Genomic DNA, 15201 nt, shown 5'->3' on the forward strand with positions numbered 1-15201 from the left:
ATATCTTTGGATTTTGAACTGTTGATTGACAAAACGAGACATTTAAAGACTTTGCTGACATTGACGGAGCTACATTTAAGGATTCCACGTCTGTCCATCCTGAAAGAGGGATCTGACATTATTTTTTCCCCTGACAGAGGTTTGAAGTCTTCCTGTAATCCAATTTGAGGGTGCAAGGATAGAGGGTGTATGCTGTAGCCTAGGGGTTCCCAAACTTTTTTTTATGTCAAGGACCCCCACATTAGATGCACATTAGGATGGACCCCCAAGTCTTCATCCATGATCAAACTATAAATTTAAGTCCATAAACTGGCTTAACCTATTTCTTTCAGTGTTGTTCCAATTTATAATCTCTTATTCCTCTATTTGCAACCCACTCAAGGACCCCGACCCCAGTTTAAAAATCTAAGCCTTTGAGGTATATTTTTCTGACTTTTGGCTATATAAATAAAATTGATTTGACAAATGGTGAATTGATTATTGAGAAAACAATAAACAGATTAATCAACAATCAAAATAACTGTTGCTTGTCCCTATAGTGAATAACAGAGAGGAAACAGTGTGATAATAATGTGAAATGATACTAAATCTTTAGTTTAATACTGACATCGCATTTGCACAAACATACAGAAGAGAAAACGCTGATAACAGAGAGATCCGGGAATTGAACGCTGTTGTGAATGAATGGATCTGAGTCTGACTCATCACAGCGAGGAGTGACGCAGCAGTAAACACCTCTGGGTGCTCTCTGTCTGCTGTATCATTCTGTTCTACAGGACGAGGAAATGACAGATCGGATCTGATCGATCAGCAGACCACCGAGTGATCGTGGACCCGCTCCTTTTCCCTGCGTCACGGTGGAAACGACAGGTAATGTGGTTCACACCTGCAGGCCCACACCGCGAGATCACATGCACTTTTTTAAAGACATATATATTTTTAATCTTAGTTATTAATTAGCAATTTTGCAGAAGGGCCAAAGGGACTGTTACTACATTACTCGGACAAGCGTCAGGAAAAGGATGGATGGGATTGGAGATGGAATATACAGTAGCTTAGATTACACTAGACATTTCATATAATACTGTAACTAATAGGAAACAGATTCAAAAGTTTACAGACTCAACACAGACAAGGGTGAATCAATTAACTGTCAATATCCGCTCATTGGAAATTACTTATTTATTACAAGGCGCAATTCATAATATATAATTCATAATGAAACAAAGTTATAAATATCTGCATTATTATTATTATTATCATTCTCATTATTATTATTGTTAGTAGTAATAGCCTAATTGTGATGTGTGGAATATGGGCTGTTTGATTCGCACTGTATTTAAACTGGCCTCCAAGTTGACGGTAACGGAAATGAACAGCCTCGGTGTGACTGTATGAGTGCACCAGGCTACCCGTCCAGACTGAAACCAGCTTTTATTTTTATTTATTTCATTTAGAAAGCAGTGTTCCTGCCTTATTTCGGCCCTGGAATGCTGTGAAAGGCGCATTAGACCCCAGCATATCATAAGATGTTTTCATAGAAATGGAACTTTGTTCATTATATATTATTGTCATTTGTTGTAAGATATACTCAATATCACAGATAAATGTGTCCAATTTGAGTAAGAAAGGTGTTTGTTTGTTTTTTATTGTTTTATCCACCAAGATGCTGCTGAGCAGAAATATAGAAAATTATCCAACCCTGTATTGGTTGTTCACTGTTTACCTGTTTTTATTTTAAATTATGTTAAATGGAAAGTTTTAAAATGCATTTACAACTGAGCAGTATCAAGGCAAGAGACAAATTAACTCAGCTGAGACTGAAAGTGTCTGTATGTGTATTTTCTTCCCATGGCTTTAACATTTTAAGTTAATTTTTGTTCAGCACAGTCACATGATTCAATTTATTTTTTTATTTTATTTTATTTTATTTACCCCAGGAGTACAAAATTAATTAAAAGCAAAGTTATTCTGTTTAAGCTCAAGTTTAGAGAGCCGAAAGAGGTCAACTTCATAAAGTTAAGTGACAAAAACAAAACTGATTAGATTAGATTTAATTGGATTATATAAAGCAAATTAAACATTGGTATGAAGCATTTCCAAGCAGTATTATCCACAGCACCATACACTATTAGTAAATCATTAAAAAATAAAATGTGCATTATATAACAATAGCTGTACAGCCTTATATAACTAGCTGTAATGATCAAAATGCAGTCTGTTCTTACATCTGAAATGTATTCAGCATCATACATCTCGTTTGGCTTTTATATCATTTTCTTTCTATCATTCTCTGTAGCATGCTCATTTCTTAGGGTACTGTGACCCTTAACCTCCCTACTGTTAGCTGTTCTTTAGAATTAAAGATGATTATGTAGTTGACCAGTGATTCTCTGAAATCTGACACATCTCTTAAATAGATCAATATTAATAAAAGAAAATAAAAAATTACGTTTATAAGTGTATAGAAAAACTCTCCAGGGTTGTTATTTGGACTGTAATATAGTAATACAGATGATATAATGTAGATGTCATGTGATTTTGTGAAATTATTGATTAAATAATTTAATATTTTGAGCCTTTTTTGCTCCACACAGGTTTTCCAATTTGAGGGTGTAAGGATAGCCATCAGGTCAGTTTGCAGCATTGAGCCTCCACTCACTGCATTAACATGAGAGCTGCTGCTGTCAGCCAATCCGGGTCCAGTATTGTGAGGTAACTGGCATTGTAACTCAAAAGTGACAGCTTTTTCTGTCAGCACACAAGATGTCCACGAGGCTGATCTCTCTGGGTGATGTTCTGTTCCCTCTGCGGCCAATAGGAGGGAGCCTTGTACCTCAGACTGCAGCTCAGGTGATCATCCTGGCTCACATACAAAGACATGTGTATGAGATTACACATGTTTACAAAGATCACTGTTAAAAAAAAGTCAGTTGCATTTCTGGCTCCGTTATGCAGTTTGGAGTACATAGGGCTATGCTTCTTCCCGCTCTGGGTACCCGTTCAAACGAAGAGGATGTGACAATGTGAAAATGTTTCACTGACCCAAAACATCGAGAGTAAATGTCACCTTCTGATGTCAGTCTGGTAGAATCATACATTATGGGTAGAAAGTGAGGGACTGCCACTGTATGATCACATAGTAAGATCTAAGGGGGAGTTTTCCTGCAATAACTGAAATTAACCAATTTCATTTAACTTGTTTTTGTTATTTCACTACACTTGCTCTTGCAGGAAGCACAGCAGTGGTGGAAAGTAACTAAGTACATTTACTCATACTGTACAAATTCAAGGTACTGGAGTATTTCTACTTTATGCTACGTCATACTTCCACTCTACTACATTTCAAGGCAAATATTGTACATTTTACTACACTACATTTGTCTGACTACTTTTCAGATAACAATTTCCATCTCATTTCTGTCCAGTGAAAACCATGTATTTTGATTGTTTGTGATAAACTGAAGGATGAAGTGTTCTTTTATGTGTTAACTACTTAAACTAAACAATTTAAAAATCCTCTTGGATTATTTTAGGAGCTCATGAAAAGTTGATTTATTAGAGATGCGCAGTTCTCACAGGATAGCCACACTACCAACATATGATGATCTTAAAGAATATGATTCATTGCTGTAGATTCAGCTACCCAACAGTATATAAAGTACTTAAAATTAGCTCAACCATAAACATCTACAGCAGTGCAATGTCTCATACACATTAATGAAGTAATATTAATCCAAAAACAGCAAATATGATAGTAAAACACTGGCAGGGAACATTTTACTGCACTGCATGAGTGCTTTTATTTCTGATACATTTTGCTGATAATACTTTTGTACTGTGACTTTATTAAAAGTAAAATATTTGAATGCAAAGGATCTGAATACTTCTTCCACCACTGAAGCCAGGCTAACTCCAGGTCATGTGTACAGAGTGGACAGAAATAATGTTACAATATGGAGAAAAATAATGAGATATATGGACATCACTGATGTCATTCAGTTTGTGTTTGTTTTGTGAATATTTTGACTGGTGTGTAGGTTGTGTATGAAAGAATAACACCAAACTTCTAGGCTGCTTAAACTTCCTCCTCTATTATGACCTGGAAAGACAGACTACACAAACACAAAATGGCAAAACTCAAAGTTACCGTTCACACAGAGTGAGAGAGATAAGATGAGAGGCCAAGTCTCCTCGAGGTAAAGATCCAAACATCAGGAAATAAGGCACAGACAGAGAGAGAGAGAGAGTGGTCCCAGGCTGACTGATGGTCAAGCACAGAGGGGCCTGAGTGAAAAGAGAGGACAAGAGGGGCCTGAGTAAAAGAGAAGTACAGGCATGGACTTCAACTATAGTATTAATATTATTGTATATTATTATATAGAGAGAGACCAAACTGGCTAATGGATAATGGTAACAGGTACAAGGGCCCAATGCCATAATAAACTGGCAACAAACTGAAAGTTAAGGCAAAAAGATGAGTTTTAAGTTTGGATTTAAGGGCCTCAGCAGGGTCCTTATGTCAGCAGAGGAAGGGGGAATTATAGGAAAAGGCCCTATTTTAACTCTAAGCACAGATGTGAGTCCTGTTTTCTGAGAGCAGGCTCGCCAAAGAATCATTAGAATGTGATTTTTCAGGCCATTTGGCAGTGTTTGAACTGACTTTTACTATCTGCTTTTCTATAAATACTGCTAGTGCTCTGCATTAAAGGGGAACTTGGCAACTCTAGCCATTTCTTCGCTGGTTTTCACTTTTGTCATTGCATGGTTTTCTCAGCGAGCTCCCCCTACAGTCTGATGGTATTTCACAAAATCGTAAAAAAAAAACTCACTTGCGGCCCTCCTCCCCTTTCTACCAGCGTCCTGATGTGCCTTACTTTTTACACGGGCAACTTTTCAGTTGTGTTTAGCAAATATCTACCGAGGTAGGGTTAATACATGATAATACACTAACCGTTATTCGAGGACGGCGTGTGCGTGATATGTGAATTGCCAGTAAAGAACGTTACGTGGTTCTCGCTCATTCTTGCATTCAGCGATAACTCCCAATACTTCCAATATTACCAGGCGACGGTATGTCCAAAGTATGCAAGAGGGTATTCCGTACTCAGGGATCGCAACTAGAGGGGAGATAGGATTGGGGTGGAGGTCACCCATTTTCACCGGAACAGGCCATTTAACCATCCAAATGATTTCTAAACGGGTTTATTAAGCTGAAAAAGTTGCCAAGTTCCCCTTTAAATACTTGAGTCAGCTCCTTGGGCCAAACCACTGGCTGATATATAATGGGGGGTATTCGGGTTTGGTCCGTTTGTTTTTGTGTTTTGGCATGACTTTTTTATTTACTAAAAATAATAATGAATCCTTGGTAAATACCATTTAATTGATTGAATTTAGGCTTTAGAATTAAAAATTGAGAATGTCAATGCCGAAACAATTAAAAAATATATTACTTAATGTAGGGTTAGAGTTATCTAATATCCAGACCATGAATAGGCTACATGATTTTTTTAATAAAATAATCTCCTAATGTTCAGTGCACTTGAACTATCATACTTTTATTTATTTATGTTTTCATTTATGTATGCTGGTTGGAGAAGGTGCGGAGAACCGAAGCCAAACATATTATACACATACAGGCGGTGGGCAGAGAAAAGTATGCCTTTTGACACACAGGGACCATAGGCAGCGCTTTTTCATTATTCATTGTACATTTTTGCAATAATGTAATGCCTATGTGAGAGTAACAACTGAAACGTATACACAAACACAATAACTGAAACAATTTTTCATTAAAATATATATTTCAGAATTGGAATCTCAGGAGGGGCGGCGGCCTTAATGGACCACACGCCACTGGTTGGCGTCCATTTTGTTATTTGGTTTGGCCAAGGCACTATATATGTTTTCTCATGTGTCATTGTGTTAGGCCAGTCTGTTTAGTTAACACTTTGTTTAGCTGCTGTTTGAGTGTTGTTATATTTTGTTGACCTCTTTATAGGCCTAGTTATGAAAGTTTTTTCAACAACATTCCTGTTTCAACATTGCCTCACTGCTGGGTCCCTTACAAACTAATAAAAACATGAGATGTGGTTGAAAGCTCCTTAAAGCTAGTGGGTCTTGAGTTTAAATTTTTTTTGGAACACAGATTCCAAGGTTAAGAATGACATCAAAATGGACAATGAAACAAGCCAACATATGTCAATGTCAGTCCACCACTTTCGGCATTCAAAGCACCACTGTGCAGTACAGTCTCACAGAAGAAAGAGTTGTTTACTACTCTGTTCCACTAGTGAAGTATGGATCATGTCTGGCGTAGATACAGGACTGTTATCCTGCACTGCAATTCCTGACAAACAATGTTGTATTGACAGCTTCAACAATGCATACCAAGTTGTAGCTATTCTGTGCACAGGGAAACAAAATGTTCAACAGGAAATTAACTATTTCCTCATGTGTAGTCCGACGCCTATGTCAGAGAACAACGGTCCACTTGAAGATGCTACAGATACAGATATGACACGTCAAAGACTGCCTACTTTACTGTACACCGATCAGACATAACATTATGACCACCGGGGCATCCTATGTTTCTTTTCTATCAGAACCAGTATTAACTTTTTCAGGTTCACTGCTTTTACCACTGCAGACTGGGGAACACCCCACAAGATCTGCAGTTTTGGAGACACTCTGACCCAGTCGTCTAGCCATCACAGTTTAACCCTTGTCAAAATGTTCACTTGCTGCCTAATGATATCCCACCCACTGACAGGAGCCATGATAACCAGATAATCAGTGTTATTCACTTCACCTGTCAGGGCTCATGTCATGGCTGATCAGAGTGTATCTGTATGTGTGAACAGATACAATAAACGCAAATTTATGTCTAAACATTGACTTTGTTCCATTTGATCAAGCTCCATAAATGCTATATTCTACATTTTCCATAATGAAACTTGATAGTGTCTTCTCAATGTGCAAGATAGCAACAATTAATATGCAACATCCAGTTTGACTTTTAAAATAATGCTTGCTGAAAAACATTTCACATTGCCGCAATTTGGTTAGGTTTTGGTTAGGCACAAAAACTACTTGGTTAGGTTTAGGAAAAGATTGTGGTTTAAGTTAAGTACGTACATAAAATAAATCTAAAAAATCTAAAAGAAATGAATGTGGGTGAAAGTCTGGCGTTTGTTTGACCCAAATGAGCTTTTCTTATTCTTTATACTACGTCATCTGATTTCAATAGCACATCAAAACATTACGCCAGATACAGCACATACAGAAATGGTGCTAGAGGGGTATACGTACAGCACCCTACTTTGAAACTTAGGGCCACTGACCAAGCTGCTATACTTGACGACTTGGGAGAACGGGCTATTGTTTATTGAAACCTTTCTATCCAGTAAACATCTCCATATTTCAACCTCTGCATGCCCATTATATGACACAGGCTTTCTGTTAAAAATGTGTTGTCTCTGAGTTCAAGCCAGCATAACCCAATGACATCCCTAGGGTAATTTTCTCAGGCTTTACAAAACTCTTCCGCAGCCACAGAAGACATTATACGTTTCCACAGGTCGGATAGAACTAACCATGATGAGTAAACTGATGCAGATGTGTAAAACTGGTGGTGTGCCTCTTTACTTCCATAAATGCTTTCATAAATGCTACCTTAATGGACAATGGGCAATATTAGTATAGTTAGCTGAGATTACGTCTTGTAATGTGTAAAAGCTTCAGATGTGAAGACAACAATACAAATTATGTGACAGGAGAGTAAATCTGTTGTAATCTGACAGGGAATTGCCTGTAATCTGACAGGGAATTGCTAGATAAGATAATATGCATACAATTGTTCTGTGTCTTTGTGTCGGGCCATGAGGAGCCCAACCGTGAGCTCACAGTAGGACAACAGAGATACAACGACAGCCCTGGAGCTCGAACCACTACAAAAGATCAGGTCAAAATTGAAAATAACTGAGCAAGTACACAAGTATTTAGAGCTAAACAGAGCTAACTACAGCCATTGTGGTGATAATATAATTATTTCCAACATGTTGTAAAATGCTGCTACGTGATAGTCTCACATTTTTGGGAGATAATGAGTTCTGTTGTCCCTGCTGTTGTTCATTGCAGCAGCTGCTTTCACTGACTCCCAACACAAAGCCCAGAGATTTATTGGGCAAACAGTACATCACATCTGGGCCACACTATAATCTGCAGCAGAGTCTGCTGAAACAGATGAAAACTGAACAGCTGCACATCTTAACTGATGCGTGCAATGAGAAGCACACAGTGTTAAGTGAGAAAGAGCTGCTCTCCCCACTTCAGTGTGAAGATCGTTCTCTCCAAGTCAACTTGAGAGAGGTCATGAGTAACACTGTTGTTCTGATATTCAGCCAGTGTTTCTGCAGTGACATGTGACTGAACTGATGTAATTAGCACCAGACGCATCTTATCTTTTCTTCTGTAAACACTGGAATGGATCCGTGAGGATGGGATTAATCACAGTAATCTCTGTCATAACATGCCCTTAATGAATTAGAATTCCATGATAGCATTTGCCAAGGACAAGCAGCAGGTATAGCACTATGCAAGCAGGCTGTTTACAAACTACATTCCCATTGGTGTTACTGACACCATCCTTTTAACTACAGATATAGAGACTGTCCACATTGTACAGTGGTCTCCACAATACAAACAATACAATTTTACCTGTCCCTTAATAGTTGCCTTAATTGTTAGTCGATGTGAAGAGTCTTGGTCGATGCACTTTTCATTAGTTGGATAGTCACAGAAAAACAAAAATATGCTAATTTTAAGGTAACAAAAACATAACAATTCCTATATTCAGTCCTTTAAAAACATTTTATAAGTTTTCTTACCTGCATGTGTTAAAATAGGTCAACACCAACTTTTGGTTTCTTCCAAAGACAAACTTCTGTTTCTTGGGTGAAAGTCCTGTGTTTGTGTGACCTATCCGTCCATCCCAATCTGCTCCATACCCAGACTTTGTCACTCTTTGTCACCAAGTTAATAGGAAGAATTGGTATATTACCTGCACGCAAAATTGTGCCTTGTCTTGTCCTAGTTCGTCATTTTGAAAGTCCCCTTCAAGTTAGAATTCAATTATGCAACACACTGGTGTCTGTGGAAGAACACTATGGTCAATGAATAATTTAGGAAAAGCACCAAAGACAAAACTGCAACAATAAAACTATGAACAAAATTTGAATCATTCCGTAAGTGTGCATGGCAGACTCAGCACAAGTGTGGATGGTAAATACCAGAGTCTGGCAATAAATCAGATTTAAATAGCCATATGTTTTACAGATACAACAGTGTACTTTGATCATCTGATCAAAACTACCAATCCTTTGGGATAACAGGGTTTGGCAGAGTGAGAGAGCAAACAATGGAAAGCATTACATCTCGAAAAAGTCCTGGTGCTGAGGCGGAAATCAAAGCCAACAAGAAAATCTCATCAGAATGCACAGTCACAAATGAAGCTATTTATTCATTTAAGAGAACTATGTGCTCAGTAGGTGTCTGTATGGGAAGTTATTCCTTCTTTTGCATGACATGTGTTTCTTATAAGGCCCCCATCATTCTGCAGTCCACAATGGGAGCGATTTGCTCTTCTGAGACACATGTGCAACAAAGTACTTGCCACTGTAATCAGTTAATTACAGACCATCATAACTAGCATCAATTTTGGGGCGAGGTGTTGGCTTATGGCTGCTGAAACAACATTGTGAAAAAAAAAACAGCTGGTGAGAATCTGGTCCGGACAAAATCTGGTTGATCAAAGTCAATCAGAAACAATGCTGTCCCCAACTGCCCCAAGCAAGACAACTTTCCACCCACTATTTTAAACCCCAGACATTTCTCCCATGAGAACAACAAATTCAGTCTTAAACCGCATCAGTAATCTACAACCTTACGAGGAATTTGGACTCGCAAGATCACGAAATTACGCAAAAATCCATTTAGCCAGGTTTTAATCTAAGCATTTGTGGCCCATCTATAGTGGCACCGGACCAATCAGCATCCTGTGAGAAAGTACTTGCAGCTACAGTACTGGGGTGGGCAGCTATATCAGAACTGGATAGTATTTCTTCATTGAAAGAAGAGCAAAGAATGGCACTTTTTTCTTGATTTAAACTTGCTCTTCTCCTTACTGGCATTGGTACATGTTGGACTACATTATAAGGTTTAATCATCCGAATGGTTAAAGTTTGCTCGTGATAGACGTGATCGTCAGATGGTTCATCCATTCACCTTTCCAAATAGTTTCCAATGACAGTTTCCCAGATAGTTTTCACAAAAGCATAATTACTTAACCTATAAAGTTCAATATGATAAATATTTATTTAATGGATGCTAAGACTGCCCCCACAAGGAAAAAACAAGCATTTGTCATTTCATGCCTGAAATCACCTACTAGTACATTTGTACCTGACCTCTAGTGGTCTATCTATCAGAAGCAACGCTGTAGGTGCCTACCATTTTCTACCAGCAGTCAACATTGGTTTCTTTTGACCATAGTTTTCCCTTACATTGAAGTTTTTCTTTGTGCTTAAAACTAGACCAGAATTTATTTATTTTTATTTCTCATTCTTTTTTTTTAACGACCATGTCTACTGACAAACAATGTCATTTTGCCAAAAGTAGCATCTGATCAGAACACAATCATACAGTATGTGTCATTTTGCACAGCAATGGGATATTGCATATAATCAGCTTTGGTTCAGACGTTTTCAACGTCAGGAAATTGGAACATTGGGAAGCTTAACACTGGTCCTTAATGGAAAGGAGATGCTTCAATCGCCTACCAAAAAGTGCATGAAATTACAATGTTTGTCCTGGTTTTGCCTGATTAATGTATCTGAATGTATTGTTACTTATTTAACATTAGAGACACAAGGCAGAATCACTTAAGCCTTACAGGTATTCAGATTATGAGAAGCTCCAAGTGACAGGTAGTGAAGTTTCTGTTGTGGAGAAATATGTTGTGTTCTAGTAACCTACTATAAACAGACACTGCGGCTTGCCTTCCATGGAGTCCGCCGTGTTTCTACTGCAGCCCAGAAGGGACAAATCACACTGGCTCTAGATAGGGGCATGCACAGCCATTGCAGTTTCTCCATCATGCTTGAAAGGGGAGATATTGTAGAGAGAAATAAGTCATAATCTGGGCTTTTGCAGATCCATCCGATATCAACTTTCTGTAACCACCTTAACATGTCAGCACCAAAACAGAAGATGGAAACAACTGTTCCTTTGGTTTTACAGAACCGCATTGACCACTTAACTATTTCAAGACTTAAGGACATCATGAATGTTTTTAACCAGTATTCTTGTCAGAATGAAGGCTGTTGGAAGCCAAAAACAATAAAAGAAATAGTTATATTTCATTGGTAGCAGACAGTTCAGCTCTGATGTATGGACAAGTTGTGAACACAGTGTATACAATTATGTCAACTGGTCTGTCTCCAAGTATATGAGATAAACATTAGAACAGGCCTTGAAAATAAACCGTTTAACCATCATCTTGAAGAAATAAAGGTAGCATAAGGCTACAAATCATCACTGCCACTGAAGGATATCAGTTCCACTATACTTGTGAACTTTTGAATTTTAGGTGAAGACATTGGCATATGTTGCACAAACCCTCTTAGATTGGTAAATTTGTAACACATTCAGTATGTGGGTGTACTTGGGGACAACGCACATATTTTCTGTAAGCTCTCAAAACATTATGGCAACATGTGCAGCCGAGTTACACGTGTTTAACACATGTTGCATAGACAAGTAATACAACATGTGCATTGTTCTTCAAGTATGGATATGGTGAAGAAGAGTGTGAGTGTTTGATCAGTCACAGAACAGGACACATCATCGCTTTAAATGACAGCCTCCCAACCTTTATTCCTGTGACCTCAAACTGAGGCCAGAACATTTCCCTAACCACCAAAATTCAAAACACATAAAGGCCATTTTCACGTTGTTCCAGTGTTTACCACAAAGAAAGAGGAAAAATAACTTTGGATTTATCAGGGACAGAAAGCAGGCTACTGGACGTTGAGTGAAGAAACAATGGATCAGGGGCTGAGGGTGTCCATTAATTCCTAATACTGGATGCCTACCAAGAAGTTCCAGTGAAACAATCGGTTCACTGCTCTAAATTAATGAGCTCAAATAAAATAAAAAAATATCAGAATATCTTATTGACACTGAGTTAGTCCTTTATTACCTTATTCTCAGAGCCCCACAGGATGGCGGCTGTAACACACAAGTCCCTCACCTGCCCCTTCACATTACTGATTATATAATAATTATTTAAGGCATAAGTGATTCTACCACATCCCATCTGCTATTCAACTTCAGGATGTGGCTGACAGTTACACATGGACTATCATTTGTTCAGGAAAATCTTGTCTCGTTGCACTGTCAAATTATATTTACCGTTTGTAAACCACATGCAGTGTTATTGACTTTGAATCTTGCTAGCATCACATTGGCTTTCTGGCTCGTAGCCAAGTGTCAACCTATTGTCACCCATTGGTTTGTGGAGTATGATCTTGAAGCCTACGAAGTTCTTAAGATGACATATGACACAAGCAATCATCAAGGAGCCGCACGCCCTAAAGCATACCCTGCTGCTTGTATCATCACGTATTTTACTCTAAAATGGGACCATAATGATCACAAACATGAACCATCATGCTTTATAAAATAAGACTTGAAACTCGAGATTGAGACCATTAACTCATCAGGAAACTGTTTACTGAGCTAATGACACTAAATTCATGGCCTTTTACATTTTCAGTATATTAAAAATCAGCTATCCTTTTTTCCTCTAACAGTAGCTTCAAGGTTGTTAAAATCTTATTCCATATTGTCTGACCATGTTAAATATATTTTGTATCAGCTTGTTTTACTTTTTCATTCAAGCTATATGTGTGTGAAATATTCAAACCCAAGACTCTATATGCATCTATATGCAAATATTAATCGGGTGGCAAGAGGGTGTCATGGAGATTTAAAGGGGTGGCAGAAATATATGTTGATTTATCGCAAACAGTCACATATATCAATATTTGCTTAGAAGACCCTCCAAATAAAGATATTATATTTTATTACATCATTGTGGCACATTAGTAAAGCATTGAATAGTAATATCTTAAGGTGGCATTGAGACATTTTTTTCATTTAACTTAAGCCTTTCACCTAGTCTCAAATGTGGCCATAACAGCTCATTAAACTAATTTCTTTTTTTTAATAAATGTTTAACAAGGTGTTCAATTTGACAGCATTTGACACCACACGGGTGGCAGCTTCGTTGGCCAGGCATTTTGTAGGGGTTGCCACCTTATGCCAACCCACTAGATCTGTCCTTGTCTTAAGGCTTCATGGCTGCAGCCTTCTACCAATTGCAAATATTCTAGATGTACTGCCATCATTTCATACACGTAGCCTATCCTCAAAATTCAGCCTGACATATTTGGCATTTTTCCAAGCTTAGGGCCCTCTACTGGAATTTAAAATCCTCCTCCACAGCATGGGTTTGTCCTGACTGATCCACTTGGAGAACAGTGGGGTTTGAAGAGGTTTAACAAAGAATGAGACTGTCCTCCCAAGAAAAATGACAGCATCAGTAGCAAAAACAAAATGATCAAGTGACAAAGATCTTCAACAGCCAAATTCATTTTGACTCTCGTCTGTCTGGAGCAAAAGAGGAAGTAGCGTTGATGGGTGACTGCTGTTCATCTCCTGTTTCCTACCGACTCTCAATGTTTGTTTCCTTTAACCATGACAACGTTCAGTACTTGTTTTTTATTGTAACCATGACGACGAAGGTCCCCTAATCTTAACCAAGTAACAAACAAGATCACTCTGCTGTTACCATAGTGTATTATTTGTTTCATAAATATAGGATACATTTCGGTGAAGTTAGCCAACCTGACCACACAAATTCCTCTCTTATATTTACTAAAATAAAAACTTGGCACAATACTAGTTTAAACAGCTTGCTAACATTTATATTTAGTTTTTTTTATATTTGAGACAATAATATTACAGCGACGCTCCATTGGTTTTGCAAATGAAGATCAGTTTACTTACTTGGGTTTAGGGACTTTAAATTCATAACAAAAAGTGCAGATGCATTGGGGGCATTTGGAGAATGTGGAAAAGAGAACAAGGCAACAAAATAGCTTGAAAATGACATCTGTCTATCGACAATGTACAAAACTGAAATAATTAATCAAAGTAAATACTGGGACATTCTACTTAAAGATGCATTCTGCCATCACCAGATATAAACTATCCTTGAACAGTGGACTAAAAGCTCCAACATCCAATGCATCCAGAATCACTTCTGCACATAGCAGTACTAAAAGTCTGAATATCTGAGCATCTGCATCATCATGTTCTCTAGTGTTGGCAGTGTTGGTCTGTTGGTCGTTCTGTCCATCACTTGGATTCAGACTGAAATATGTCCACAACTATTTCATGGATTGCTTTGTAAAGACTGTCAAGGTCCCAAAGGATGAAGTTTGATTACTATGATCTCCTGAATTTTCATCTAGCGCCATCATCCATTGAAAATTTTAATTTCCTTAGTACTTTGGTTTATGTGGTTTACACTCAGCTGTATTTAGAGCTAATTAGCAAATGTTAGCATGGTTGGGAGGCTGTCATCTAATGGTGAACATGTGTTACATGTTAAACATCAACACACTAACATTAGCCTATAACTGTAAGCATGTTAGCATGCGGATGTGAGCACAAGTAGCTTACAGGCCCAGAGCACTAGTGTGGCTGTAGACTCTTGGTCTTGTTAATCTGTCTCTTGTTATTCCTCCAACTTTATGGAAGTGCAGAAAGAACTGGACTTTATTTTGTTTGTGAGCTCCTAACCTCAAACAAATTTCTATCATATGATACACGGTGTTGTTATTTATTGTTTATTGTTGTGAATTATCAGCAGAACGGGCGGCTAGTAAAAAATCAAATGTGCCTTTTCATGCACATTGAATATTTGAAGTTAGGGTCACAGATGGAGATCCTGAACATTACTTTTTTAAGTAACAGTGTATAACATTGAGGAGGATCTGTTGGCAGAAATGGAATATAATATTCATAGGTATGTTTTTATTAGTGTTTAATCAGCTGAATATAAAAATTGTTGTC

General features: G+C 37.9%; 1 protein-coding gene across 1 annotated transcript in view; it reads left to right on the forward strand.

Moving 5' to 3' along the window:
• Positions 1 to 11847: 11847 nt before the first annotated feature.
• Positions 11848 to 15201, forward strand: part of eve1 (even-skipped-like1) — an 11764-nt gene continuing 8410 nt past the window's right edge. The window contains 1 exon segment of the mRNA XM_035654980.1: positions 11848 to 11868. Within this exon segment, the coding sequence (XP_035510873.1) occupies positions 11848 to 11868 (21 nt within the window).

The sequence above is a fragment of the Morone saxatilis genome, unplaced genomic scaffold (genome assembly GCF_004916995.1).
Source record: "Morone saxatilis isolate NCDOM2014 unplaced genomic scaffold, NCSU_SB_2.0 Contig14, whole genome shotgun sequence".
In the NCBI taxonomy this organism is placed as follows: Eukaryota; Metazoa; Chordata; class Actinopteri; family Moronidae; genus Morone; species Morone saxatilis.